This window comes from Melanerpes formicivorus, unplaced genomic scaffold, assembly GCF_026170545.1.
Source record: "Melanerpes formicivorus ecotype bairdi unplaced genomic scaffold, bMelFor1.0.p_v2 SCAF_1, whole genome shotgun sequence".
NCBI lineage: Eukaryota > Metazoa > Chordata > Aves > Piciformes > Picidae > Melanerpes > Melanerpes formicivorus.
This window is the reverse complement of record NW_027142353.1, coordinates 54,064,504-54,091,203: the sequence shown is the minus strand read 5'-3', so window position 1 is coordinate 54,091,203 and position 26,700 is coordinate 54,064,504. Positions and strand designations below refer to the sequence as shown.

The 26,700-nt window shown below is 45.3% G+C and overlaps 1 protein-coding gene across 2 annotated transcripts in view; it reads right to left on the bottom strand.

The window, feature by feature from the left end:
* The window catches only part of ATP8A2 (ATPase phospholipid transporting 8A2), a 362,223-nt gene extending 349,155 nt beyond the window's left edge, over window positions 1-13,068 (bottom strand). Inside the window, exon 1 of one of the 2 annotated variants that reach the window (XM_068143701.1) lies at window positions 12,993-13,068. In XM_068143701.1, the coding sequence (XP_067999802.1) occupies window positions 12,993-13,035 (43 nt within the window). In that variant the 5' untranslated portion in view covers window positions 13,036-13,068. The remainder of the gene's footprint in view (window positions 1-12,992) is intronic. The other variant, XM_068143684.1, reaches the window with a different exon arrangement.
* Window positions 13,069-26,700: the final 13,632 nt, after the last annotated feature.

Genomic DNA, 26,700 nt, shown 5'->3' with positions numbered 1-26,700 from the left:
CTATCACAAAATTGAACTGTCTCAACAAAATCATATCAGGCCTATTACTGCAGCCATTTTTCTCTCTTTGGGGTTTGGCAAAAAGCCCTCAGAAATAAATGGTTTAGGTAATCAGCAGGCAGACCAAAGCTTTAACAAAACTCAGTGCTGAGGACTTCAGAATCATCTTCTTTGGAGCCCAGGAAGGGCAGTCTTTCTCAGATCTACTGTAGGATCTGTGACTTAGCAGATTTTCTATGAGATACTCTGTCAGAAGTGAGGGAATAGTAAAGGGGAGATGCTGTTTACATAGTCCCAGCTAACTCAGACTTGTGATAGAAGGGCTCCCTGGCATTTAGGAAAAGCATCATCCATGGGCAATTTTAGTTTGACAGCTACAAGTCACAGTAGGAAGCTCCTGATTAGGAAGGATGAGAGACGTGTGCTGTCCTGCCTCTTAAGTAGGTAATGTATAAAATTCCCTTTGATTTAATTGCCAGCTATATCCAAAGGATGTCCATATTCCAGAGTGAAAAGAAATACAGTGACTGGAATGCAAGATTTCAGAACCAAAATATTTTTGCTTTTTCTGTAAGAGATCTGTAAGGTCTTTCTCCTCAAATCTTTCAGACCTCCCTAGCCACTCCTTTCTCTTTCTGAAGACTGATCACCCCCCTTTTTGTTACCCTAATGAAGATTTGTAGAGATTAAAATCTTTGAAAGATCAGAGACGGTCATTTGAGATTTCTAAATAAAATTGCTTCCTTCAAAAATGGAGAATAAGCACCTTTTTACTTGCTGATGATTGTGGGGAAACTTCAGCAAGGCTCAGGATTTTAGTTAAGGAATGAAGAGTAAACAATGCCTGCTCTTCAGGCAGCACAGGATTAAAATGTGTTTGACTAGGGGCATGGAGGCAGAAGGATAGCGCTCTCCCCTCCAGTCTTTCTCTCTAGGCTCTTAAGAAAGCTTTGTTTTCCCCCACTATAACCAGGCAGACAAATGGCACAAGGATGGCCTCCAAGTGCACACTGGTGTTAGTGAAACCACGGGAAGATTTTATTGTTAATCTGTAAAATAGAACTGGTCTTCCTGCCGGTCTGGGGGAACAAATACACACCTTAGTTACCCTGTCCTTCTGTCCATCTTCAAAGCAAGGCACTAGGATTTATGTCAATGTATTTCAGTTCAGTAGCCACAGGGCTACCGATGCAGGAACTAGGGTGAGTGTTGGCAGGCATGCAGAAATGTTGAGTAAATGACAAGTGGATTTCATTTTAAAGCTTACATGTTCTGTGCTGATTCCCATCTGTGTAACTGTTATGCCAAATGCAGATTGGTAGGTGGTAAACAAAATCCCAAAATATTGTGAAGCTGTGCTGCACAGTATTCCACAGGTACAATGACTGCTATTGACTTTGCACATACTCCTTCACAGAATTGTTCAGGTTGGAAAAGACCCTCAGGATCATCAAGTCCAACTCATAATCCTACTCTACAAAGTTCAGCCCTAAAACATATCCACAAGCACCACATCCAAATGACCTTTAAGCACATCCAGGGTTGGTGACTGCACCACCTCCCTGGGCAGCACATTCCAATGCCTGACCACTCCTTCTGTGAAAAATTTTTTCCTAATGTCCAGTCTAAACCTATCCTTGAGGCCATTCCCTCTCATTCTATCACTAATTACCCAAGAGAAGAGACCAGCACCAGCCTCTTCACAATGTCCTTTCAGGTAGTTGTAGACAGCACTGAGGTCTCCCTTCAGTCTCCTCTTTTTCAAACTAAACAGCCCCAGCTCCTTCAGTCCCTCTTCATAAGATTTATTCTCCAGGCCCTTCCCCAGCTTCGTTGCCCTCCTCTGCACTGGCTCCAGCACCTCCACATCTCTCTTGTATTGAGGTGCCCAAAACTGGACACAATACTCAAGGGGTGGCCTCACCAGAGCTGAGTACAAGAGGACAATCATCTCCCTACTGCTTCTGGACACAGCATTTCTAATACACTTCTTTAACCATCTCTTGTCTCCCATTTACAAATAAACTGCATCTATTAAGTTAAGGTGACATTTGCTCAAAATCTTTAAAGGCACACAAAAGCCTGGAGTATTAGTTCCATGTATCTCTTTTTATCAGCACTGGGTTGAATGTTCCCAGCTCTCACAGGCACAGGATGTTAGATTAACTTCATTATGCTTCATATGAATAGGCAGAACAGCGCTGGGTCAGCAGGAGATAGCACCTGAGCCCTCCTTCTATTCAAAGCAGCAAATGAATTAGGGTGGTCTTACAACGTAAAGAGATAAGAACTTTTGCTTTCCCTCTTTAGGACTACCTACTTATTTAATTAAATCAAATAAATGGGTTTGGTTGTCTACATGCAAGAAATTAGGTATTAGAAGTCAAGATCTTCCAGTCAGATTTAGACATGATGTAAAGCTGCCTTCTCTCCCTTATGGAACTTACACACTCATTTGAGCTGTCTAAAGCTCTCAGATATCATGTTTTATACACCCACAAGTGCTCCAAAAGGCCTAGCTGGAAAATATGAGACTGAAAGGAAAACATTTGTGTTGATAAAAAGGATATTTACACTTACAGGGGCACAGTCTCAAGCTGCACCACGGGAGGTTTAGGCTGGATGTTAGGAAGAAGTTCTTCATAGAAAGGGTGATTGGCCATTGGAATGGGCTGCCCAGGGAGGTGGTGGAGTCACCATCACTGGTGGTGTTTGGGAAGAGACTGGATGGGGCCCTTGGTGGCATGGTGTAGTTGATTAGATAGTGTTGGATGATAGGTTGGACTCAATGACCTCAAAGGTCTCTTCCAACCTGGTCTGGTCTATTCTATTCCATTCCATTCCATTCCATTTCCCTTTTCTATTCTATTCCAATGAGTGTCCCAGAAACAGAAAACTGTTGCTGAAGAAATGTTCAACTGCCTTCTCAACATCTAAAGTACTGCTCTGCTCTGTTCTACCAGCTACATATACAAGAAAGATGCTGTGATCAACTACCCTTTAAAAGAACCTGTTGGCAACCAGGCTCTATACTGCCCTTTACAGATACTCTGATATTTGTACTACTACAAACTAATTAAAATGTGTCACAATGCAACATGGTACAGGAAACCAAACATGAAACAGTAATCTATTATAGTAATAAAGCCAACACAGGCACTTTGAATATTACTTCACAAGTAGCAAATCAGTGCTCTCAGATTTAAAGATTATTTAGAGGGCATCCCTGACAGCTCAAAAAAGAATGGTCAAAGGGAAATAAACCAGCAAAGAGTACCATCATGTAGCAAGTCTATGGAGTACCATTTGACAATGTTCCAGAAGAGCAGAAATGGATGAGAGTTGTTTATAGGACTCTCAGCATCTCAGCAAGTCTATATTACAATAAAAGTACCTTGTGAATTGATAACTAATTGAGGAGTGAATGTTTTGAGATGCTGCCATCTATTTTCAAATGATCATCCAAAATGCCATGTAGAATCAATGGGAGCTGTCAGCTTCATTGTATCATAATATCACAGTATCAGTCAGGGTTGGAAGGGACCACAAGGATCAGCTAGTTCCAAACCCCCTGCCATGGGCAGGGACACCCCACACTAGAGCAGGCTGGCCAGAGCCTCATCCAGCCTGGTCTTAAACACCTCCAGGGATGGGGCCCCAACCACCTCCCTGGACAACCCATTCCAGGGTTTCACCACTCTCATGGTGAAGAACCTCCTCCTCACCTCCAGCCTGAATCTCCCCACCTCCAGCTTCATTCCATTCCCCCTAGTCCTATCACTACCTGATATCCTCAGAAGTCCCTCCCCAGCCTTCCTGTAGGCCCCCTTCAGATACTGGAAGGCCACAATTAGGTCACCTTGGAGCCTTCTCTTCTCCAGACTGAACAGCCCCAACTCCTTCAATCTGTCCTCATAGGAGAGGTGCTCCAGCCCTCTGATCATCCTCGTGGCTCTGGACACGTTCCAGCATGTCCATATCCCTCTTGTAATAGGGGCTCCAAAACTGGATGCAGTATTCCAGGTGGGGTCTCACCAGAGCTAAGTAGAGGGGGAGAATCACCTCTGGCTACACTTCTCCTGATGCAGCCCAGGATCTGATTGGCTTTGCGGGCTGCAAGTGCACACTGAGAGCTCATGCTGAGATTCTTGTCCACCAACACCCCCAAGTCTCTCTCCTCTGGGCTGCTTTCCAGCCAGCCACTGCCCAGCCTGGATTTGTGCCTGGGATTGCAGGACCCTGCACTTGGTCTTGTTGAACCTCATGAGGTTGGCTTGTGCCCACCTCTCCAGCCTGTCAAGGTCCCTCTGGATGGCCTCCCTTCCCTCCAGCGTGTCTGCTGCACCACACAGCTTGGTGTCATCAGCAAACTTGCTGAGGGTGCACTCAATGCCACTGTCCATGTCCCCCACAAAGATGTTGAATAAGACAGGTCCCAGGACTGATCCCTGAGGGACTCCGCTTGTCCCTGGCCTCCACTGGGACATGGAGCCATTGACAGCCACTCTTTGGGTGCAGCCATCAAGCCAGTTCCTTATCCATCTAGTGGTCCACCCATCAAACCCATGTGTCACCAGTTTGGAGACCAGGATGTGGTGCGGGACAGTGTCGAAGGCCTTGCTCAGGTCCAGGTAAATGACATCAGTTGCTCGCCCCTCATCTATTAATCTATTAGAACTTCTTGGAGAGAGAAGAGTTAGTTAGTTATTTAATAAAATTTTAAATTAAAAAAAAAAAAAAGGAGTGAGAGAGAATGCTTTAAATTAGCATAATTCTGAAGCCATAGATTTCCACATTAAAAACTCCCCATAAACTTGGCAGAGATCAAGATTGTATTCAAACCTCTCGGCAGTGAAAACACAATACTATACAACTCTTCTTTCTATACCCAGTAATCCCAGGTTGGAAAAGACCTCAAAGATCATCAAGTCCAACCTGTCACCCAAGACCTCATGACTACAAGAGCAGTTTCATTGTCTTGGAGACATTCTAGGACCCTGAACAGACAAGCAAGTTTCCATGCAACCACTTTACTGTAAGATGTTTAAACCCTGCATAGAACTACAACAACATTACTTCCAAACCACAACAGATCTTAAAGCAGGGCAGTGCTTTAAGATCTACCTAGAAAACAAGAAGGATGCTGACTTACCCAGTACAGAGAAGTACACTAAAAGCAGATACTGCTAGGGCACTAAAAGCTGAAGCAAAAGTCCTATGGAGAAAGCACTGGGTAAAGAAGGACTAAAATAGTTCTTACAAATAGACAATACATGTGTCTCTTCTCAATGGAGTTATGAATATAGTCAAGTAACATAACACAAAAGAGTTCATGTACTGACTATACAGTGGACTGGAAATGTTTATTAAATATATTTAATCTAATATTAAAAACTGGATGGTAGTTGAATTTCTTCAACTAACTCCTAAATAACTGCATTCCACATCATCTGAGTACTTTGATCTTTAATGGATTTATCCATGATCTCACCTACCCAGCCACAGTAAGGCAAAAAAAGTGTTCCTTCTGATACGCTGCTTAGGACCTTGTTTACATACAAAGTTATTCCCCAGTAACTATGCATACAACACCAGAACAAGAGGACACAGTCTCAAGCTGCGCCAGGGGAGGTTTAGACTCGAGGTGAGGAGAAAGTTCTTCACCAAGCGAGTCATTCGTCATTGGAATGTGCTGCCCAGGGAGGTGGTGGAGTCACTGTCCCTGGAGGTGTTCAAGAGGAGATTGGACATGGTACTTGGTGCCATGGTCTAGTCATGGGGTCTGTGTTGATAGGTTGGACTCAATGATCCTCGAGGTCTCTTCCAACCTTAGTTATACTGTGATACTGTGATACTCTAACTCCTTTTTTCTAATTCAGTGTCATAAGCAGATGTATTCTAAGTTCCCTTCTATCCTAATGCCTACTCTCACAGTCAGACAAGCTTTATGTGAGTTAAGACAGTAGAAGTTCAGATTGGCCTCCAGTTAGCCCCATCACTGTCACCACCTCAATTTACAGCAGAGCAAGATCTCTCACTGCTTGAGAAGACTCTGCTTTGTGCTCCTATAAAAAAAGCAGTAATGTAAAGCGCGGGGTTTATTGTGATGAGGCCTTGCTGAAAAGGCATAATTGTCACTGGTGTTTATGGAAATAAGACTGAGCCTTTGAAGTGGCTGAATAAGCTGCACATTACACTACTTATGTGCCAGTTAAACATGGATGAAAATAAACAGGAGCTCCATAACGTTTGAACAAAATGACCACCACACAGTTTTGCGTGTGTGCATAAAACACAGGTGAACTTTAGCCTTCACCTGGAAAAACTTCTCATCATAAAGAGAGAATGTTTATGTGTCAACACTACACTTGCAACTGTCTTGCTAGAAGTTTCTGTTACTTTTGGTAATGCTAATAGGTATTAAATGCAATTGCTAAGGAAGTACACCTTACTGTCTGCTGCCCAGAAGCACTACACCTGCCAGGTATATTTCTCACAGCAGAACAAGGCTTTTGCTCTAGTAAACATTTGATGTTAATAATCTAGGCATCTGCTACCTCAGCACTATACTGACCACTTTTACAAGGTTTTGTTCACTTAAAAGGGCATCCAGGAGGACTGCTGGTCTGCCCACAAAATACAATGTGGATATCCCATGAGTACAGGTGACTTTTGTGAGCTTCACAGTGAAAGCTTTAGCCTTCACCGTGCTTCTTACACTATCTGAATCTGACCTCCACAATACCAAAAGGCAGCTTCTTTGAAGCAGCAGCAGCAGCAGCAGCGATATGTAGCTTAGTGCATAGCTGATTCTCAACTTTTCCCTTATAGCTACTGTGTGTTTTGCATGTATCCATAGGAATTATGTATAATTCCTAAATGACTACAGGTGAAAGCTTTGAGAAAATTCCAAGTGCCTGTGTGCAGTTTTAACTGCTCTATGTGACATTTCCCAACAGTTGCAATCACAGTCATGTACTATATCACAGCACAAAAAAATGTTTATTCCCAAGATGCTCTTACATAGATGTTCCTCTGACAAAAGACAGAAGGTGGTAAAACTAAGAGACAGTTGCTGTTCTTAACACCAAATCCACAACACAAAGTGTAATGAACTGTTAAAGGGGATATGTGGATAGAAAAGAAAAGGAATATGCTTTCATACCATCAAAGGATGTTTATATGTAAGCTCCTCATGTCCCAGGAAAAGATTCTGTCACTAGGCTTTTGACACTGTCTCCCACAGCATTCCTATAGGCAAGCTTAGGAAATGTGAGTTAGAAGAATGGAACAGTGGGGTGGATTGAAAACTGGCTGAAAGATAGAGCTCAGAGGATTGTGGTCAGCAGCAGAGTTGAGCTGGAGACCTGTAACAGGTGGTGTTCCCCAGGGGACAATACTGGGCCCAGTCCTGTTCAATATATTCATCAACAACCTAAATGAAGTTTGCTGATGGCACAAAATAAGGAGGGGTGGCTGACACACCAGAAGTCTGTGTTGTCATCCAGTGCAACCTGGACAAGCTGGAGAGTTGAGCACACTGCAACCTTATGAAATTCAAGAAGGCCAAGTGTTGGGTACTGCACCTAGGTAGGAATAACCCCCATGTACAGGTTAGGGGCTGACCCGCTGGATAACAGATCTGTGGAACAAGACATGGGAGTCCCAGTAGACAACAGGATGACCAAGAGCCTGCACTGTGCCCTTGTGGCCAAGCAGGCCAATGGCATCCTGGGGTACACCAAGAAGGGTGTGGTCAAGGGAGGTTAGATGATTAGAATAGAATAGAATAAACCAGGTTGGAAGAGACCTTCAAGATCATCGTGTCCAACCTATCATCCAACACCACCCAACCAACTAAACCATGGCACGAAGCACCCTATCAAGTCTCCTCCTGAACACCTCCAGTGATGGCGACTCCACCACCTCCCCAGGCAGCCCATTCCAATGGGCAATCACTCTCTCTGTGTAAAACTTCCTCCTAACCTCCAGCCTAAACCTCCCCTGTTTAAAGGACTAAAACATTTCTCTTCTGAGGAGAGGCTGAGGGACTTGGGCCTTTTTAGCCCAGGGAAGACTGAGGGGAGGATTTTGTCAATGTATGTAAGTACTTTAAGGATGGGTGTTAAGAGGATGGGGCCAGCCTTTTTTCAGTGGTGCCCAGTGACAGGACAAGAGGTGACAAGCATAAGCTTGAACATAGGGAGTTCCTTCTAAATATAAGGAGAAACTTTGTTACTTAGAGGGTGGTAGAGCACTGGAACAGGCTGCCCAGAGAGGTGGTGGAATCTTCATCTCTGGAGTCACTCAAAACCTGCCTGGACACCCTCCTGTGCAAGCTGCTCTGGCAAACGGGTTGGACTAGATGATCTCCAGAGGTGCCTTCCAACCCCTACAATTCTGTGATTTTGAGACTACCTTTACACTAAAAATATTTCTTCTTGCTGATGTGCACCAGTTGAAAAAAGACCACAGCAAATGGCATCAAGATCATTTGTACCTCCAATCCACTCTAAAGCTGGAATTTAAGATTTTTCACCCTAAAAATAAAAGTGCTATTGTGTAATCACCCAATGTGTTATTGACAGTCGCTTATTTTTAGTGACTTTAAGGAGGCAGAAAGGAGAAGCACGGGTCTTTGATGTCTGTGGTTCCAACCATCAAGAGCTGGAGACCTCTTTGAGAATAATTTAAATCTAATCAATTTAGCTCACTGGTACAACATTGCAGCAATAAAAAGATTTTGTTGCACAAAGCAAAAAAAAAAATCAATTAACGAGCAAATGCATAAAGAAAAAAAGAGGACTCATCATTTAAGTGGCAGAAGGTGACTCATTATCTCTGGATTCTCCTTCTCACATCATCTCTTCTTCTGTGAAGTCCTGTGCTGAAGGGGCCTAAAACTCCACTGAATATACCAATTACAATTTGTAACATGCTACCACACATGGAAGCCACACTACGAATAGCAGGAAAGTAGAAAATCACAGTTGGATCTGACATGGAAAAAACGTTGTTAGATCATCAGAGAGGTAGTGCTCTTGCTGACTAAAAACATCCATAAGCTACTAAAATACACACTGTAAGTCTCTGTGACCCAAACTAAAAGCTAATACTAGCAGACACACTGTGAGAATTTAAATCAGGAAACATCATCCCTTCTAGAAAGGAAAGGAGGTAGAATGTTCTGATACACAGGTGTCAAGAAAACCACAGTGGATGAGGACAGGGTTATCTGACCCCAACTGAAAAGGACAAAAGGGTGACCAATTCTCCCTCCACAACATTCATCTCAAGGAAGGTCTTCAGATTTTGCAATGCCTCACACAGCCACATCTGAACTGATTTTTAGCTGACAGTGGCTGAGTCTCCCAATGTGTGTTTTCATAGCTGGTTCACACAGTCCCGAGCCCCTTCTCAGAACCTGTTAAGTCACACAAGAGAGCAGGTCTGCACACCAAGCCACAGGATGCTGTGAAAATCAAGAGTCCTGCTGCTATGTGAGATCACACAGACTGTTAGTGAGCCACATCAGTGCTGATCCAGGCGACCATGTAACCATCTGATGGGTAACATTGACATAAGAAAGGCAATGAGAATATGCAGGAAAGGGGAAGGCAGGACTTTCTGAGTGGTGGCCTCTAGGTACTAACTTACATAAACTACAATCACATTCTTCTATGTATTAAGTTACACAAACCAATATTATGTAAACTTTGATAGGTATTATATAGAATCATAGAATTGTTTGCATTGGAAGAGACTTTTAAGGTGTCCAACCTAATGACCAAACTAAACCTCCCCAGCACAACTTGAGGCTGTTTCTTCTCATCCTATTGCTTATTACCTGGATAAGAGACTGACCCCCACCTTGCTATGACCTGCTTTTCAAGGAGTTGTAGAGAGTAAGAAGGTCCACCTTGAGCCTCCATTTCTCTACATAACCCCAGCCCCATCAGCTGGTCCTCACAAGACTTGTTCTCTGGACCCTTCACCAGTTTTATTGCCCTTCTCTGGACCCTCTCCAACACTTCAATGTCCTTCGTGAATGAGAGGCTCAAAACTGAAAGCAGTATTTGAGGTGTGACCTCACCAATGCTGAGTACAGGGGGGCAACCTCTGCCCTGGTCCTGCTGGACACACTATTGCTGCTACAGGCCAGGATGCCTGTTGGCTTTCTTGGCTTCCTGGGCACACTCTATTGAATAGCAAGTTCACAAGCATGTACCTATTCTAAATATTATTCTATCATAAAAAAAATTTAAATATGAAATATTTTCTTCAACAACTGAGAAGCTGTGACAGTAATGCTAACTAGCAAGCCTGACCTTCCTTCAAAGTGTCATCTAATTTGGATTTTGCTTACTTGAACATGTAAGTCTAAGCCTGTGCAGAGATAAATTGCCCTCACTAGGAAATCTGTGTGCCTCAGGCATGCAGAGCGTGCCTGGGTGTAACTGAACCACTGAGATCCACAAATACGATGTACAAAAACTGAAGCTTGAACTCCTTCTGTACCACATGTTCAAGCTAAACATTCTTCAAATGCCAAGTGTTCAGCATCTGAAAGGATGGTTATAGGTAAGGGCACCTAGGTTTGGATTCCACACATTAGTTTGCAAACAGATCTGCTGTACTGCCACAGGACAGGATTTCAGATCAGACTGCTGAAGTGGCCACAACCCCAAGCACTGGAGAGTGGAATCTGCTTAACTGTGACTTTCATCTGAATGGCTTATGCTCAAGATAAGTAAAGCTGGTAATGTGCTAAATCCTACTCTGAAACCTTACCATGTCCTGTGAGCTAGCACTACACATCTCTTTGCTTAGCATCCCACATAGAATAGAATAGAATAGAATAGAATAGAATAGAATAGAATAGAATAGAATAGAATAGAATAGAATAGAATAGAATAGAATAGAATAGAATAGAATAGAATAGAATAGACCAGGTTGGAAGAGACCTTCAAGATCATCACGTCCAACCTATCATCCAACACCACCTAATCAACTAACCCATGCAACCAAGCACCCTGTCAAGTCTCCTCCTGAACACCTCCAGTGATGGCGATTCCACCACCTCCCCAGGCAGTCCATTCCAATGGGCAATCACTCTCTCTGTGTAAAACTTCCTCCTGACCTCCAGCCTGAACCTCCCCTGGCACAGCCTGAGACTGTGTCCTCTTGTTCTGGTGCTGGCTGCCTGGGAGAAGAGACCAACCTCTGCCTGTCTACAACCTCCCTTCAGGTAGTTGTAGAGAGCAAGAAGGTCACCCCCAAGTCTCCTCTTCTCCAGGCTGAGCAACCCCAGCTCCCTCAGTCTCTCCTCATAGGGCTTGTGTTCCAAACCCCTCACCAACTTCATTGCCCTTCTCTGGACTCGTTCCAGCAAGTCAACATCCTTCCTAAACTGAGGGGCCCAGAACTGGACACAGTACTCGAGGTGGGGCCTAACCAGTGCAGTGTACAGGGGCAGAATGACCTCCCTGCTCCTGCTGGCCACACTGTTCTTAATGCAGGCCAGGATGCCATTGGCCCTCCTGGCCGTCTGGGCACACTGCAGGCTCATGTTCAGCTTACTTCAGCTACTATGCAGGTCTCTCAGATTTTGTCCTTGCTAGCAAGCAGTGAGGCCAAACAGAAGAGTATTAGTAGGGTGACCAGGTTACACAGAAAAGCCAAACAGAAGGTGGCTTCACCCTCAAGCCTGTTCTAGTCTGGTTCCACTGGGTGAACAGCCATGAGTGGTTAAGGACATCAGCATCGTTCAAAAGCCATACAGTATATGGTCTCCAAGGTGCTCTGAGATTTAACTCAAAGTGAAGCTAACCAGGAAACATGCTACAAAAGCACATTTCTTGCTCAAATTACAATTACTGAAGGAGCATCACCCTGCACCCTTGCCACAGAGATTGTACTAGGCACACAAGTATTTTGCAGGGAAACAGGTGCTTCAGCCTTTTCCTGGACCTGTCTGTAAGTCACAGTGGCACTGAGGCTTCAGCTATCCCTAAGTAAAATAGGTATCAAAAATTAATTCTGAATGCACCTTGGTCCTGCAGAAGTTAGTGGAAGTCCTCTGGGACCAGAATGAGACCTTCAAGTTATTTCACTTCTGTCTGTTTGCTCATGACCAAATTGGAAAGCATTTTCCTAAATGACTCTCTTGAAAAACCTCGTCATTTACCTCTGCAAGCTCACGGCAGTGCCCGGTGCTCTCCCCAGGGTTGGAGGCCCCTGACCAGTGAGGTGGGATGCACAGCATCCCTGCCTCCCCGCCGGCGGTACTGCCCGCTGACCAGATGCGCACCAAGGGATTTTCTTGTCAAAAATTATCAGAACCAAGAGATAGAAGGAGGAAAATGCCTTGCCCATTCAGTGGTGCCATTCTGAGAAGGCAGCACCCAGGCTGCCCTTGCAGGTTGTCCACCACCTGCCCTGACGCCCGCAACTGAGAGAAGGAGTCGGCAATGCCTGTGCAGCCGCAACCAGAGCGGCGCGGCCTGCGATGTGCGGGGCCCTGTTGGCCGGAGGCACCGTGGGCTTGGTGCTCAGTGGGATGCAAGAGCCCTGCGGAGCGCAGTGACCGGGGTTGCTGGGGTGTGGGGAGATCCCCAGGGTCCACTGCTGGGCCCGCAGCGTGGAGGCGGGGGCAGGGTGCCCGGTGCGCATGGAGCGCACGGACCTGGCGCGCAGCGCTGCCCTGCCCCGCCGCAGACCGGGGATCCCCGGGGGCCACGGCGCCTCCGTCCCGCACAGAGACCCCGAGGGCGGGGGCAGTACCGCGGGCTTCCCGCCGCCGTCGCTGCAGCCGCTGGAACACCCCAGCGAGGGCGGCGGCAGAGGAGGAGGAGGAGGGGGCGCGGGCGGTGCGGCGGTGGAGCTGGGTTGCGGGGCCGAGCGGCCGGCCCACGGAGGCGCCGTCCCCCTTCCCCCTGCGCTCCTTCCTCCCCCCCGCTGCTCCCTCCCGCCTCGCCTCGCCCTTTCCTCACCAGCCGAGGAGTGGATCTTGGAGGATTTCCGCTGCAGGGACATCCTCAGCGATGTGTCCAGGCCGGCCCTGTTCGGCATGCTGCGGCCGGGGCGGCAGGCGAAGCCCGCGGCCGGCTAGGGCGGCGGCGGGATGGCCATGGGCCCCCCCCCACGCAGACGCCGCGTTGCGGCGGCAGCCGCTGGCACCGCCGCGGCCTGGCTGCGGGGGCGGGCGAGGCGTAAAGCCTTCGCCGGGATCAGCTCCCCGCTGCGGGATCGGGGAGGTGCTCTGCTGAGGAGGGGGCTCGGCACCGCGGCGGATGCTGCTTTCTCTTCCACCTTTTCCCTGAAGGTCGGGGCCAAAGGCAGCCTCTCTAGGTGCGGGGGCTGCGCCTCCTTCCCCGCCCGGCGCGAGGGAGAGGAGGGCTGCCCCGGCGCGGGCCCAGCCGACCCCGCTCCCAGAGAGACACTGGCGTGAGGGGGCCGGTGTGGTCTGATTCTCCCGGGCGCCTACCAGCCCCCTCTGCTAACGACACCGGCGATACGGCGGGGTGCAGGCCCGGGTCCCGGCAACCTCCTCGCTGTGGCTTGCCGAAACAACGGCTTCCCCGGGGACAGAGAACGGCGCGGCCCGGAGTTGGTGCTCCTTTTTGTAGGTTATAAATGGACCTGGTCTGGTTACCTACTGCCTCACATCCCTGCAGCCATCTGTACCTCCGCAAGGCGCTACTCCTCTGGTAACACAGCCTCTCACAGCTCCATATACCCAGTGTGAATCATTGCATAAAATGCAGCTAAGTCAGGGCCTAAGAGGTTTTTGAAGCATCTCTCTGAACCTAGTATCGTACTGACATTCTAGGCACATAAAGCAACCCAGCGAAGCACCTTGTGGTATTGGGATCCCTAACCAGGCTTCTTTGTTCCCGTTACAAGGGCATCTTTCATCACTGTGGCATGCTGCCAGCCTCTTCACAAAAGATAGTGTTCCTTCTCAAAATATCTGGTAAATCAAGGATGAAAAAAGAAACAGAGGAAAGATTAATCAATATACCACTTATCTACTATAGCGTGTTGCCTTTCTGTGCAAAATGTTTGCAGCCATGAGAATTGACCGACCAGGGACCGGCAAAGAAGGAATTCAACTGAAAGACAAAAATTAACAAAAAATAAGCCTTGTGGTTATTACAGATGCTGGTCTCAATCAGGCATGGCTAGCAGTGGTTGCTGCATCTTAAAGGTTTGCCCTAGGTGGGCAAGGCAGGATGGTTGATGATGACGCAGAAGCTTCCACAGGATGAGGATTTATTGAGTTTCAGGAAGACCTACTTCCTAAGAAATGGTCCCAAGTACCTGTGAAAAACAGCTCTAAGCTGTATCAAAACCACACTACCCTATGAAGTTGTCTAGCATACACAATGGGAAATAGGGTGTTATTTCAACGACAGTAAGCCATGATAAACCCCTGAATCTCACTGTACAATTGATACTTTCCAGACACAACTTCACAAAAAGTTACAAGAAGAAGTTGTCTAGCGTACACAATAGGAAATAGGGTGTTATTTCAAAGATAGTAAGCCATGATAAACCCCTGAATCTCACTATAGGATTGATACTTTCCAGACACAACTTCACAAAAAGTTACAAACAGAAACTTTGTTGATAAATCACTTAACACCTCATAAATGCAAAGTAGTGTAGAACTGTAGCATTTTTTTACACTGACTTCATAGACCACCCAGGGATGTTTTCTTTGGGATAGAACTGTTGCAGCTACAGGCTGGGGTCAGAGTGGCTGGAGAGCAGCCAGGCAGAGAGGGACCTGGGGGTGCTGGTTGATGGTAGGATGAACATGAGCCTGCAGTGTGCCCAGGCAGCCAAGAGGGCCAATGGCATCCTGGCCTGCATTAAGAACAGTGTGGCCAGCAGGAGCAGGGAGGTCATTCTGCCCCTGTACACTGCACTGGTTAGGCCACACCTCAAGTACTGTGTCCAGTTCTGGGCCCCTCAGTTTAGGAAGGATGTTGACTTGCTGGAACGAGTCCAGAGAAGGGCAACGAAGTTGGTGAGGGGCTTGGAACACAAGCCCTATGAGGAGAGGCTGAGGGAGCTGGGGCTGCTTAGCCTGGAGAGGAGGAGACTCAGGGGTGACCTTATCGCTCTCTACAACTACCTGAAGGGGGGTTGTAGACAGGCAGAGGTTGGTCTCTTCTCCCAGGCAGCCAGCACCAGAACAAGAGGACACAGTCTCAGGCTGTGCCAGGGGATGTTCAGGCTGGAGGTCAGGAGGAAGTTTTACACAGAGAGAGTGATTGCCCATTGGAATGGACTGCCCGGGGAGGTGGTGGAGTCGCCGTCACTGGAGGTGTTTAGGAGGAGACTTGACAGGGTGCTTGGTTACATGGGTTAGTTGATTAGGTGGTGTTGGGTGATAGGTTGGACGTGATGATCTTGAAGGTCTCTTCCAACCTGGTCTATTCTATTCTATTCTATTCTATTCTATTCTATTCTATTCTATTCTATTCTATTCTATTCTATTCTATTCTTTGCTTGTGAGAAGCTTTTACTCTTCTGGTTTTTATCACTGCGGGAGAGGGTGGCCCCTTTTGTGAATGAAATCATCTGGCCAGAGTAATGCCGAATGCTGGCACACCTGCATGCCTTTCCCCTTTTAAGCCCTTGAAAAAGAGATGGTTATTTTCATGAACATGATTTTCTCCACCAGCTTACTCTTTCACCTCTTCACAAATTATTTTCTGGTGCAGTCAGTGTTTCTGCACCAGTAGGAGTTGCCTGGAGAACAGAAAATCAATTCACGTTTGTTGTTAGGTAGCAGACAAATTAATGTGAAGTTTGCTTTGGGTGCAAGCTGTCAGATCAAAGTCAAAGAAAATGATCCAAAAAAGGGCCTGTAAAGAATGGCAATGCCTGTTTTCATGTTCACTTTTTTCTTCAGAAATTAACCTCAGGTGAGCTATGTTTACAGTACACTAGAAGTATTGTCGACTGTAAGCTGTCAGCCCTGTCAGCCTGCAAGCCCAAGTAGCAGCTGAATGCACTCCTTTCTTCTCATGTGCTGCACTTGTTTTCACCTCTGCACCCTCAATGTTCTTGAAGAGTGATCCAGCTAACACACCATCTGGCTTGCGTCTACATGGGGCTACTCAGTCACGTAAACTTGACTACTAGAGCTTCTCAAAGAGATTTGATTCCCCAACCCACACTGAACTTCAACAAGCCTGAGATGTATCTCTATGGAAGGCAAACCCCTGAGGATTAGCAGCCAGACATTTCAATAATGCATAATGGCATAGATGAAAGAAGAAATATCTTTTTCCCTGCACAAAATGTGCGTATCGGAGGACCTGCCTCCGGTGTCTGTCTACAGTCACAGGTTAATATAATCATACACTGCAGTCTAATAGGAAGTTGAGGGAAGTAGGTGGACTGCAAATGTGTCTTAAGAGTGTCAAATGTGCAGGATAATCTCAGAAACTGAGAAAGAGCTCGAGTCCTGCTCAGCAGCCTGAAGAGTAGCTCCTGGAGGAAAGCTAAGTGTGCAGTCCAGAGGTGAACATGAGCTGGTTGTGTTTCTGAAAGCTCACGTTCATTAGTAACCAGCTTATAAATAGCAGGTTAGCCCTGAGTTTTAGGAAACATTGTTTGGCTGTGCTGGACTCACCTTTGTCATTTTGTGATGCAAGGCCTTTCTTTGTCACAGCGCTGATCTGTGATAAATTATATATTATCAAAGCATGAGTCATGGCAATATGATTCCCCAGGGCCTGTCATAATGGCTCCATGGTTTGAATGATGTACTTAAAACCAGGAGTTGGTATTTTTCAAATTACAATGTACTCACTTTTCCAGTATTTATAGCAATGTACTTTCAAAGAGCTCAGTATGAATAATAATTACTCCAATGCAATAAATAAAGCAAAGGCAGGAAGAGTGGTCCTGTGGTTAATGTGCCAGGCGAGGAGACAGGATATCTTTATTCTATTTCTGATGGTGCCAGATACTGTCTGGGACCTTGGAGATCTTGTTAAGCCCAAATTTCCAAAAGATGCATCCTTTGCTCCAATTTCTCATGTTATGCACAGACTTTGGTCCTGGGGGAAAAACAAACAAACAAACAAACAAACAAAAAACCCCACACCTTACTCAGAATTTATTATTAATACAGAAGAAAACTTAACGGTATAATAAAAAACCAACCCAAACAAACATGGTATAAGAGCTAATTATTATAGAAAAATGAATTTAGAAAGAAAAAAGTGAAGAATGCTGCTACAAATAATAGTGCAGTTCAGTTTTTCTGTAGACATACTCTTCCTGTCTGTCCTTTTCTTGAGGTTCTGCTTGCCTTCCGCTGCCCCTCTGGGACCTAGGGTTTATGTTACTGGCCTTCCTCAAGCAGCAAGTGTAGGGGCTGCAGCTGCTGAGCTGTGTCTTCCCAACAGGCTTATTTATATGTTTTTAACATGCCTTTACATGCTTTTCCTGTCTACAGCTCTATATTGCATCCAGTTTTATGCATCCAGTTTTATATGTGATGCCATTTATGTATGTTACATATTTGTTCTTCTCTTTATTGTCACTAATCCATTTTTTGCCCATCTTCCAGGCCTGCACTGCTTTAGCTGACTGCTGGAGACATCTTTATATCCCTGAGTTCTCCAGTGCCAAGACTGTGCCTCTCTATGGCTCCTATATCAGACCATCCTATGCCTCCTGTACAGTGTCCTGTGTCCCCACTTTCAGGTGACTTTGCTGTTATACTATGCCTATGTTCATCTACACTACATCATTATGCTAGTTACAAATACCTGATTCTACAGAGTGTAACTTCATGTCACTCTCCTTATAAAGGCTACAGTTGTACTATACAAAATTAATCAAAAGTAAAACAGTTAGACATAGCCACCTGCTCATTAGAGAGATTCCTCTTACATATAAAGAAATTAAAAAGAAAGCTGCAGACAGGTCAGAAAAATCTCAGGCAAAGGAAGTCTCAGCCCCAAGGCCTTGCAAAGATCATACAAAGCCTGTGGCCTCCTACCAGCAATTGTGTTACTGGGCTGCAGGACTACAGTAATCACATGAAAATTCATTCTGCTTGTCTAACTCTGCTGTCTTGAAAAAAAACCCACAACAGTCTGTCTTGGTCTCAAAACAAATCTTTGTGCTATGGTACTTTGCCTGTTTTTACATGCATAGGATGAAAACCTGTGTGATGCAAGTTATGTGCTGAGACACACACAAGGTATCTGTCACTCATCACAACTTTTTAAGAAAGGTCAGAAAGCCAGTGCTTGCTGATTCAGTTCTTGCTCTTCAAGAACAGCTGGTGCTGTTCAGCCTGGAGAAAAGAATGTTCCAGGGAGACCCTACAGCGGCCTTCCAGTACCTGAAGGGAGCCTGCAGGAAAGCTGGCAAGGGCTTGTAGTGACAGTTCAGGAAATAATGGCTTTAAGCTTGAGGAGGGTAGAATTAGACTAGATATTTGGAAGAAATTCTTTGCAATGAAGGTGGTGAGACACTGGAACAGGTTGCCCTCTCCCTGGACATGTTCAAGGCTAAGTTAGATGAGGCCTTGAGCAGCCTTGTCCAGTGGAAGGTGTCCCTGCCCATCGCAGGGGGTTTGGGACTAGATGATCTTCAAGCTCCCTTCCAACCTAAACCATTCTATGAATCTATGATTCTAGATACACAGAAGCAGCTACTTCCAGATCCAGAAAGTGTGCTTCGCATCACTCAGCTGAAGAAAATGCAGGAAATCTTTTACAGATTCTTTCCAGAGTTGCTGTGTCTCTATAGACCAGTACAGGATGTGACCATTAAGACATGACATGTATTAATGTGTGCCTGGTCCACATGTGACCTCATAAAGGATCCAATAGTCTCCTGTACTTGCTAATGCAGAAGAGGCTTCATTCAGCAATACACTGTTCTGACAGTTATCCCACAGATTTAACCTCAAAGATTATGATGAATTGCACATGCCATGAGTGCCTGGCAGGGTGGAGGAAGGCTAAACCACTACCTGTGAGTGAAGTGGTGGGGAAAAGGTCAAAGATTTGGAAATGTAGGCATCCTCATTTTTCAAGTCACATTCAAAGCAGGGCTATATCAAGGGAAATTTTCTGCCCAGTGGAAAATAATCAGTGCCAGGCACATCAGGGTTTTCAGATGACTTTTGGAGTAATGACACATGGAAATAAAATTATACTGAGTAGAATAAGCACATTGTGGTATGTTGGAAACTGAAACTTTGTAGCAGGAAGTGATCTGTGATTTGCATGAAAAACAGTGGAAAACTGAAAAATACTGAACCTTGTGTGTATTAACATAACAAAATGAGTGAAACTAAAGAAAACCAATGTCTTTTTTTTCCTCCATATTGAGTATGTATTATACCAGCTGTTGGAGCCTCTTCATACCTGCAAGCTAATTCAGGAAATAAATATCAGTGTTATTACGTTACCAGAGTAACTCCAAGTGTCTATGCTTATATACATTCAAACTACAGTGCGCTTAATTGGAACAAATAATTATTGTTCCATGATAATGGTGTCCACAGGAGGAATTAATCATTCTGGCAATTGATGGAAAACTGTGTGTGGGAACCCAAAAGGGGAGTGATAACAAAATGTTTAGGTGGCCTTCATAACTGTGGGGCCCTGGAAGTGGTAAGAGATGTTGTACCCCACACACTGTGAGAAAATGATGGGAGTGAAAAATAACAAAGTGCTGTGTCTTTGAAGGCAACTGGGGAGAAGAACACCTGTTAAAATATAGATGAATCAGTGGGCTTAACAAGGCAGGCTGTGGGAAAGTGGAACTATGACATTCATATATGTCTCAATAAATAGCCACCAGCTCTGCAGGTCTAGCCAGTTGGCTCAACATGAGGCCACTTGGCTCACCTTGCAGCCATGGTCCTGCTCTCAATTGGTCTGTTAGTTTGTATCTTAGCTCATTGTGGTGGAACTAGTTGGATGGGACCACTATCTTTCTCACAATTTGGTGGAAATGCCACAGTGTGTACAGCAGCCTTTACAAATGCTTTGCACAGGAAGGATGTATGGTACAGTAGACCTCAGTTTATACTGAGTCAAATTAGTAATTAGCTAGTAATGAAGAAAATATAATATTCTTAAGAAAAGAAGACTAATACTGGAGAAATGAAAACCTTAATGGAGGAATGTTTAAGGTGAGATTTATTTTCAGAAAGTAAATAGTGGTCAAGATGCATGAGGTGTATTTTTGCTATCTTCACTCACCTCCTTGTCCCACAGCGAGGTTGCTAGCTGATGTGAGTCCAACATTCTCTGGCTTTGTAATCACTAAGATTAGTGCATATGGAATCCAAGGCATGTGTGCTGATCTGAGTTGGGTTCATTTTCTTCACAACAGCTGATACAGGACTGTGCTTTGGATTTGTGCTGGAAACCATCTTAATAACACAGGGATGTTTAAATACTGCTGAGCAGGGCTTACACAGTCAAGAGTTTTTTGCTTCTGACACCACCTCACCAGCAAGAGTGCTGTGAGTGCACCAGAAGTTGGGAGGGGACACAGCTGGGGCAGCTAACCCCCAACTGACCAAAGGGCTATTCCATACCACATGACTCTAGCTCAGCAATAAAAGCCAAGGAGGAGGAAGGGGGCATTTATTATTATGACGTTTGTCTTCCAGAGCAACTGCTACATGTATTGAAGCCCTTGTTCCCAGGAAATAGCAGGACATGACCTGCTGATGGGAAGCAGAAAATAAATCTTAGGTTTTCCTTTGGTTCCACATATGGGTTTTGCTTTTGCTTTATTAAACTGCCCCTATCTTGATCTATGAGCATTTTGTTATGGTTTTCTCTCCCCTGTCCAGCTGAGGAGTGATGGAGCCACTTTGGTGGGTACCTAGGGTTCACCCACCACAGCATGCTTATAATGCTGCCATGCTGCTTTGATGGCACTCAGTGTGTGATGTTGTAAAAAAATGCAGAAGAGCAGAAGTTGGTGCAAATCAGGTGTGCTCAGAAACACCGAAAAAAAGCTTGAGAGACCTGACACATTATTCTGCAGCAAGTGTGTAAATGTTCCAAAAGATATTTTGAGCCAGATATTATGGCCAGGCTACCGTTTGGTTGGAAATGGAGTTCAGTATATATCTGTGAGAGTAGAGTTTAAATCATGTGACTGACACATTACTTAAAATAGTTAAATTTAAAACAAACAAACAAAACCCAACAACAGCAAACACACACAACCCCCCCAAACAACTCAATGTAACATACAACATAGAATCAATACCAAAATAATTTTAAAAACACTGAAATATAGTTTAATATATCAGAGAGGAATTTTGCATCCTCTAGGAACCAGAACTCTGGGCACTCTTTGTTTGCAGTGTCCTGGCTGAATAGGATAAAATGCACGTTACTCTCTGCCCTGCTGCTTCTCAGAAAGTGCACCCAACTCGTGCCTTGCAAACTGAGCTTTCTTCCATTGACAAGAGATGTTTCTGCAGGCTGGAGACCTGGTCCTTAAGACGCCTGCCTCCAAGCAGCTTACAAGGAGGCAACATCATTGTCCCCATCTCCCAAGGCCAGGGGAGATGTAGAGAGAAACGATGGCCTTGGTTGGGGTATCTGGAAAAACAAATCCCTAACAAGGACCCAGTGCCTCTGCCCTGGGGAACGCCTTTAGCAAAGAGCGACGGGCCCCGTGGGAGCCGGCTGCCAGTGGCGGCGGGCAGCGACAGAGGCCCGAACGCTAGTGACGCTGCAGCACCTCGGAGAGCTCCCGCCGGCTGGGGCCGGGTCTGGACGCGCTCCCTCGTCCCGTCGGAGGGCCACAACGGAAACGCGAGGGACAGTCAGGACAGCCCCGGCCCCCGCCTCACGCCCGCCCTTACCCGCTGGCGCCAGCGCCGATCACCGCCGCAGAGCGCGGGGATCAGCAGCGAGGGAAGAGAAACTTATTTTCCAAAATCTTTAGAAAGATTTGGAAGGCACAAGAAGAAATTGTGTCTCGGTGGGAGGAGCAGCGTGTCTCCCTTCGCTCCCCGTGGCTCCCGGTGCTCTCCGCACCGCCCCGGTGCCGGATTGCCGGGTCACTTTCCCTTTTTGAGAGAGGGATGTGAGTCTGGAACCACGGCCAGGTCAGAACCTGCTCATTGTTGACTGGCGCCCTCTTCTGCTGCGCCACACGTCCTCGTCTTGGAAGCTGAAGGCTGAATCTGAACGAAGCAGGTCCACCAAGTGCACAGGTGTGAGCCCTGGACCCCGTGCGCTGGGGCCACGGCCAGGCCTTTGCTCTCAGCATGATTCTGTCCCACACAGTCCCTCTCATTCAAATTGTTCTGCCACCCCCAATTTTACCACCATCAGAGTTAGAATGAATTACATCACAGAACTCCTTTGCTGAAATAACCACAGATTTGGGGTTTTACTTTCATATCAACAGACTAAGCAAATGGAATTTAAACAGTTTCCATAGGAAAAAGGTCTCCTCCACTGTCATATGAGGGATGGCCTCCAACAGTAGTGTATATACAACACTAAAGTAATCCAACAGAAGGACCTGAATCCTTATGTGCAATAATTCTAACTTAATCATGACACTATAGTGCTTATATTTTTTTTTCTTATGAATACATGGGGGTTTTCTGCAGATTTCAGTTTCTGTATGTATCTATTATGTGTGGACACCAAGACATAACCTACAATGCTAGGCAAGGAATAATATGATTCTTTCACTTTATGCCTTTTCAGGTTAACTTGAACACTACACATGTGCACATTCATGACACACTAACTGGATGCTCAAATGCGTATTGGCCTTCCCTGTCATTCCAGAGTTTATATGTACACAATTAACATTGAACAAATGGAATAAACTGTACACAAAATGTGTTCAAGCAGCAGTGAAAGGAACAGTACAGGCAAGCCAAGTGCTCTAGTCATGCATTACTCACTCAGAGAAGGGCAAGACCTCTGTTTTAAAATAGCTACACGATATGCTTTCCTGAGCACGCATGCTAGAAGGCAAAGGGACAAGCCATTATTAATGTAGCTCAAACGTGTCTGAACTGCAAAAATAGCTCACAGGCTGTGTAAGGTATGTCAAATGTTCAGTAGAACCGACGTTGTATAAGGAAATGCATTATAATGGAACTGGCCTAGATGAAGGCTTGCCACTAAAGATGAGACAGAAAGGTCCCGAATAAAAATTGAAGTGCTTTCCTTGGAAGCAGAAGTAAGAGATACACTATATCTGTCCCACTTTACTCAGAACAAGAGCCTCAACTGTGCTTGAAATTTAGGCCTTTATAAAGAACTGCTTAAAATAAAGGGATAGAGTGATCCCACATATCCTGTTATAGCTGTTCAACCTACAGAAGAAAAAAACCCTGGGTTTGTTTTGTTTTATTGTGTATATGGTTTCATTTTTGCACTTCAGGCAATTTACATTACACTGAAGATAAGCGTAGTGGTGAGAGAAACACCTTCTGAAAGATGTGGATGCCACGAAGCAACTTGCAGTGCTCTGGTATTTGGTGCATCTGCTCCAGGTGTCATGTAAACTAGTCAAGGTCCCATGCAAGCCCAGGGAAAGAAATGGAATGGGAGAAATTTTGCTCTGAGGTATCTTGTGCCTCCAAAAGATGGGCTAACCCCATTCCCACTGTAAATGAGAGCAGGCTGAGGGAAGGCTGCAGGATCTTGGGCAGTACTCATCTGTTGATGGTTTCTGCGTACAGGATGAATCAGATAAGCTGCACAGCATCTTATTAGGACAAGTGACAGCTTTCATTTTGAAGACTCCTCTGCAAGCACTGCACTGTGAGCGTGCCTGTTTCTTTTGTTGCGCATGCTGCTCTGATCAAAGTGGGTATGCACAGGCCCATAGTTAGAACCACAGTGTATGAAAGGACAACAAAAACGCAGGAGTTTCTGTTGCTTTCCCCCTCTCTCCCTTAAAATCCTGCAGACTACATCAATATACGGTCAGTGCACTCAGAAGGAGAGTCAGTTCCTCTTCAGGAACTGGTAAATTCTACAACTTAATGTCAGCATCTCTTTGCTGGAGAAATAGCCCTTCAATTTTGACAGGAGGAGGAAACTGTCAAGAATGCTCACTATCATTTGTGAAGTGACAATCCAGAAATCTCCTGGGCTGTTTGTGGCCCACAGCATGACTCTTCCAGCCAGTTATCAGGGTGGTTACAATTTCCCGATGAGGACCAGGACCCATGAACATGAGGCTTCTTCCAGTTGTCTGAAAAGGGTCTCATTTACTTCCTTTTCTTCATCAGGTGATCTACAGCAGATGCCTATTACAAGATCTGTCATGTTGGTATGCCCAGTAGTCATGACCTGCAGGGTCTTAGTTGGCTCCTCATCCACCACGAGAGTTTGTGTATTTCTGCTGCTTACAGATATGAAGGGCAACTTCTCCCTATCACCAGTGTGGGCTGTCCTTCCAAAAAAGACAGTATCTATCCCTTGCATCACTCAGTTGTGTGAACTATCTCACCATGTCTCCATTGTCCTGATGAGGACATTGATTAGGAAATATTTATTAATTCAAAGGGTTATCAAAAATAGGAATGGTCTGCCCAGGGCAGTAGTGGAGTCACCATCCCAGGAAATGTTTAAGCAGTGTGTGGACCTGGTGCTTAGGGACATGGTTTAGTGTTGACCCTTCACTGCTGTGTCAAAGGTTGGACTGGATGATCTTGAAGGTCTCTTCTAAGCAGATAGATTCTGTGATTCTGATTATGTTATTGTACAACTGTCACCAACCTATAGAAACACAAAACTACTCTGATGTCCTTTAATTAGCCTTGGAGCTATTCTGGGACAGCGTGTATTCAGTAAACCCTGAAAATGAGACTATGAAACCCAGAAGCAGGGATGCTCTTATTATCCCTAATCTCTTCCCCTTTCTAGACATATATGCAATTCACATGAACTTTTTGGTAGTGCCAGAGAAAGTGATATGCAGAAATAGTCTGGTTCCTAAGATGAAAGAATGGGGAAGAAAGCTTGGAAATGGTTACAGGTGTATAAAAATGACTTATGAATATCACAGAATCACAGAAACATTCAGGTTGGAAAAGATCCTCAGGATCACCAAGTCCAGCCAGTAATTCTACTCTATAAGGTTCACCCCTAAACCTTATTCCCAAGCACCACATCCAAAAGACCTTCAAACACAGCTAGGGTTGGTGTCTCAACCACTTCCCTGGGCAGCACATTCCAATGCCTGACCACTCCTTCTGTGAAAATTTTTTTCCTGATGTCCAGTCTAAACCTACTCAGACACAGCCTAAGGCCATTCCCTCTTGTTCTATCACTAATTACATGAGAGAAGAGACCAGCACCAGCCTCTTCACAATGTCCTTTCAGGTAGTTGTAGACAGCACTGAGGTCTCCCCTCAGCCTCCTCTTTTTCAAACTAAACAGCCCCAGCTCCCTCAGTCACTCCTCATAAGATTTATTCTCCAGGCCCTTCCCCAGCTTCATTGCCCTCCTCTGCACTCACTCCAGCACCTCCACAGCTCTCTTGTATTGAGGTGCCCAAAACTGGATACAATACTCAAGGGATGGCCTCACCAGAGCTGAGTACAATGGAACAATCACCTCCCTACCCCTGATGGACACAGCATTTCTAATACAAGCCAGGATGCCATTGGCTTTCTTGGCCACCTGGGCACACTGCTTGCTCATATTCAGCTGCTTGTCAATTAGAATCCCCAGGTCCCTTTCTGCCAGACAGCTCTCCATGGAAAAAAAAGGAAAAGGAAGTTGGAAAAAGTCTGAGGAACAGAATGAAATGAAACCACTTCTGCCTAGCTTGCAGTTACTTGGTAACACAAGAATCCATTTCTACATCATACATTATTAAAGAAAAGAGTATTAGGGAGTCAAAGGAGGACCATATCAGCTAAAAAGTCACTCATAGCATCACACACACAAGAAATGGAAAAACCTATTACCTTAATCTGATAGTTCTCTACATGTTTTTCAAGGTCCTTGTCAATCCAGCTTTCAGGGTCATTTTTCTGCATTAAGGCTTTCAGGAGAGGCTCTGGGTTAGCGCTGCCAGCTGACCTGAATTGGATATTTCAGTTGAAATAAACTGTTATTTTAAAAACTTCTGCCTACAACTTTCTAGTTATTGCCATAGAAATAAATTACTTAAGAGTCATGTAACCTGTCACTTCTTCCAAAAATAGAGCTATCCTGATGCCAGTACCAATCGCTGTGCACCCTGGAGGGGCTGCACCCCTACAGGTTAGCAGTTGACCTACCAGAAAGCAGCTCTGTGGAGAAAGGTTTGGGAGTCCCAGTGGACAAAAAGTTAACTATGAGACAGCAGTGTGCTCTTGTGGCAGAGAATCCCAACAGCGTTCTGGAGTGCAGAAGGTGAAGAAGGTGCAATAGAGGGCTACAAAGATGCCTATGGGACTGGAGCAGGAGAGGCAGATAGACCTGGGCCTGTTTTGCATGGAGAAGACTGAGAGGGGATCTTATGAATGCTTATAAATGTCTAATAGTGTGGATATTTCCTCCAGTTTGGGTACATAATGCTGTTCATCTTGGACATTTACTTGTAGTTTGATTTCATAGCATACATTTATGTAAACTACACCTCATTAAATATCTCAATAGAAGACAGTCAGAGAAATAGATGTTTATATTAATTTTTATTTTTTCCAAA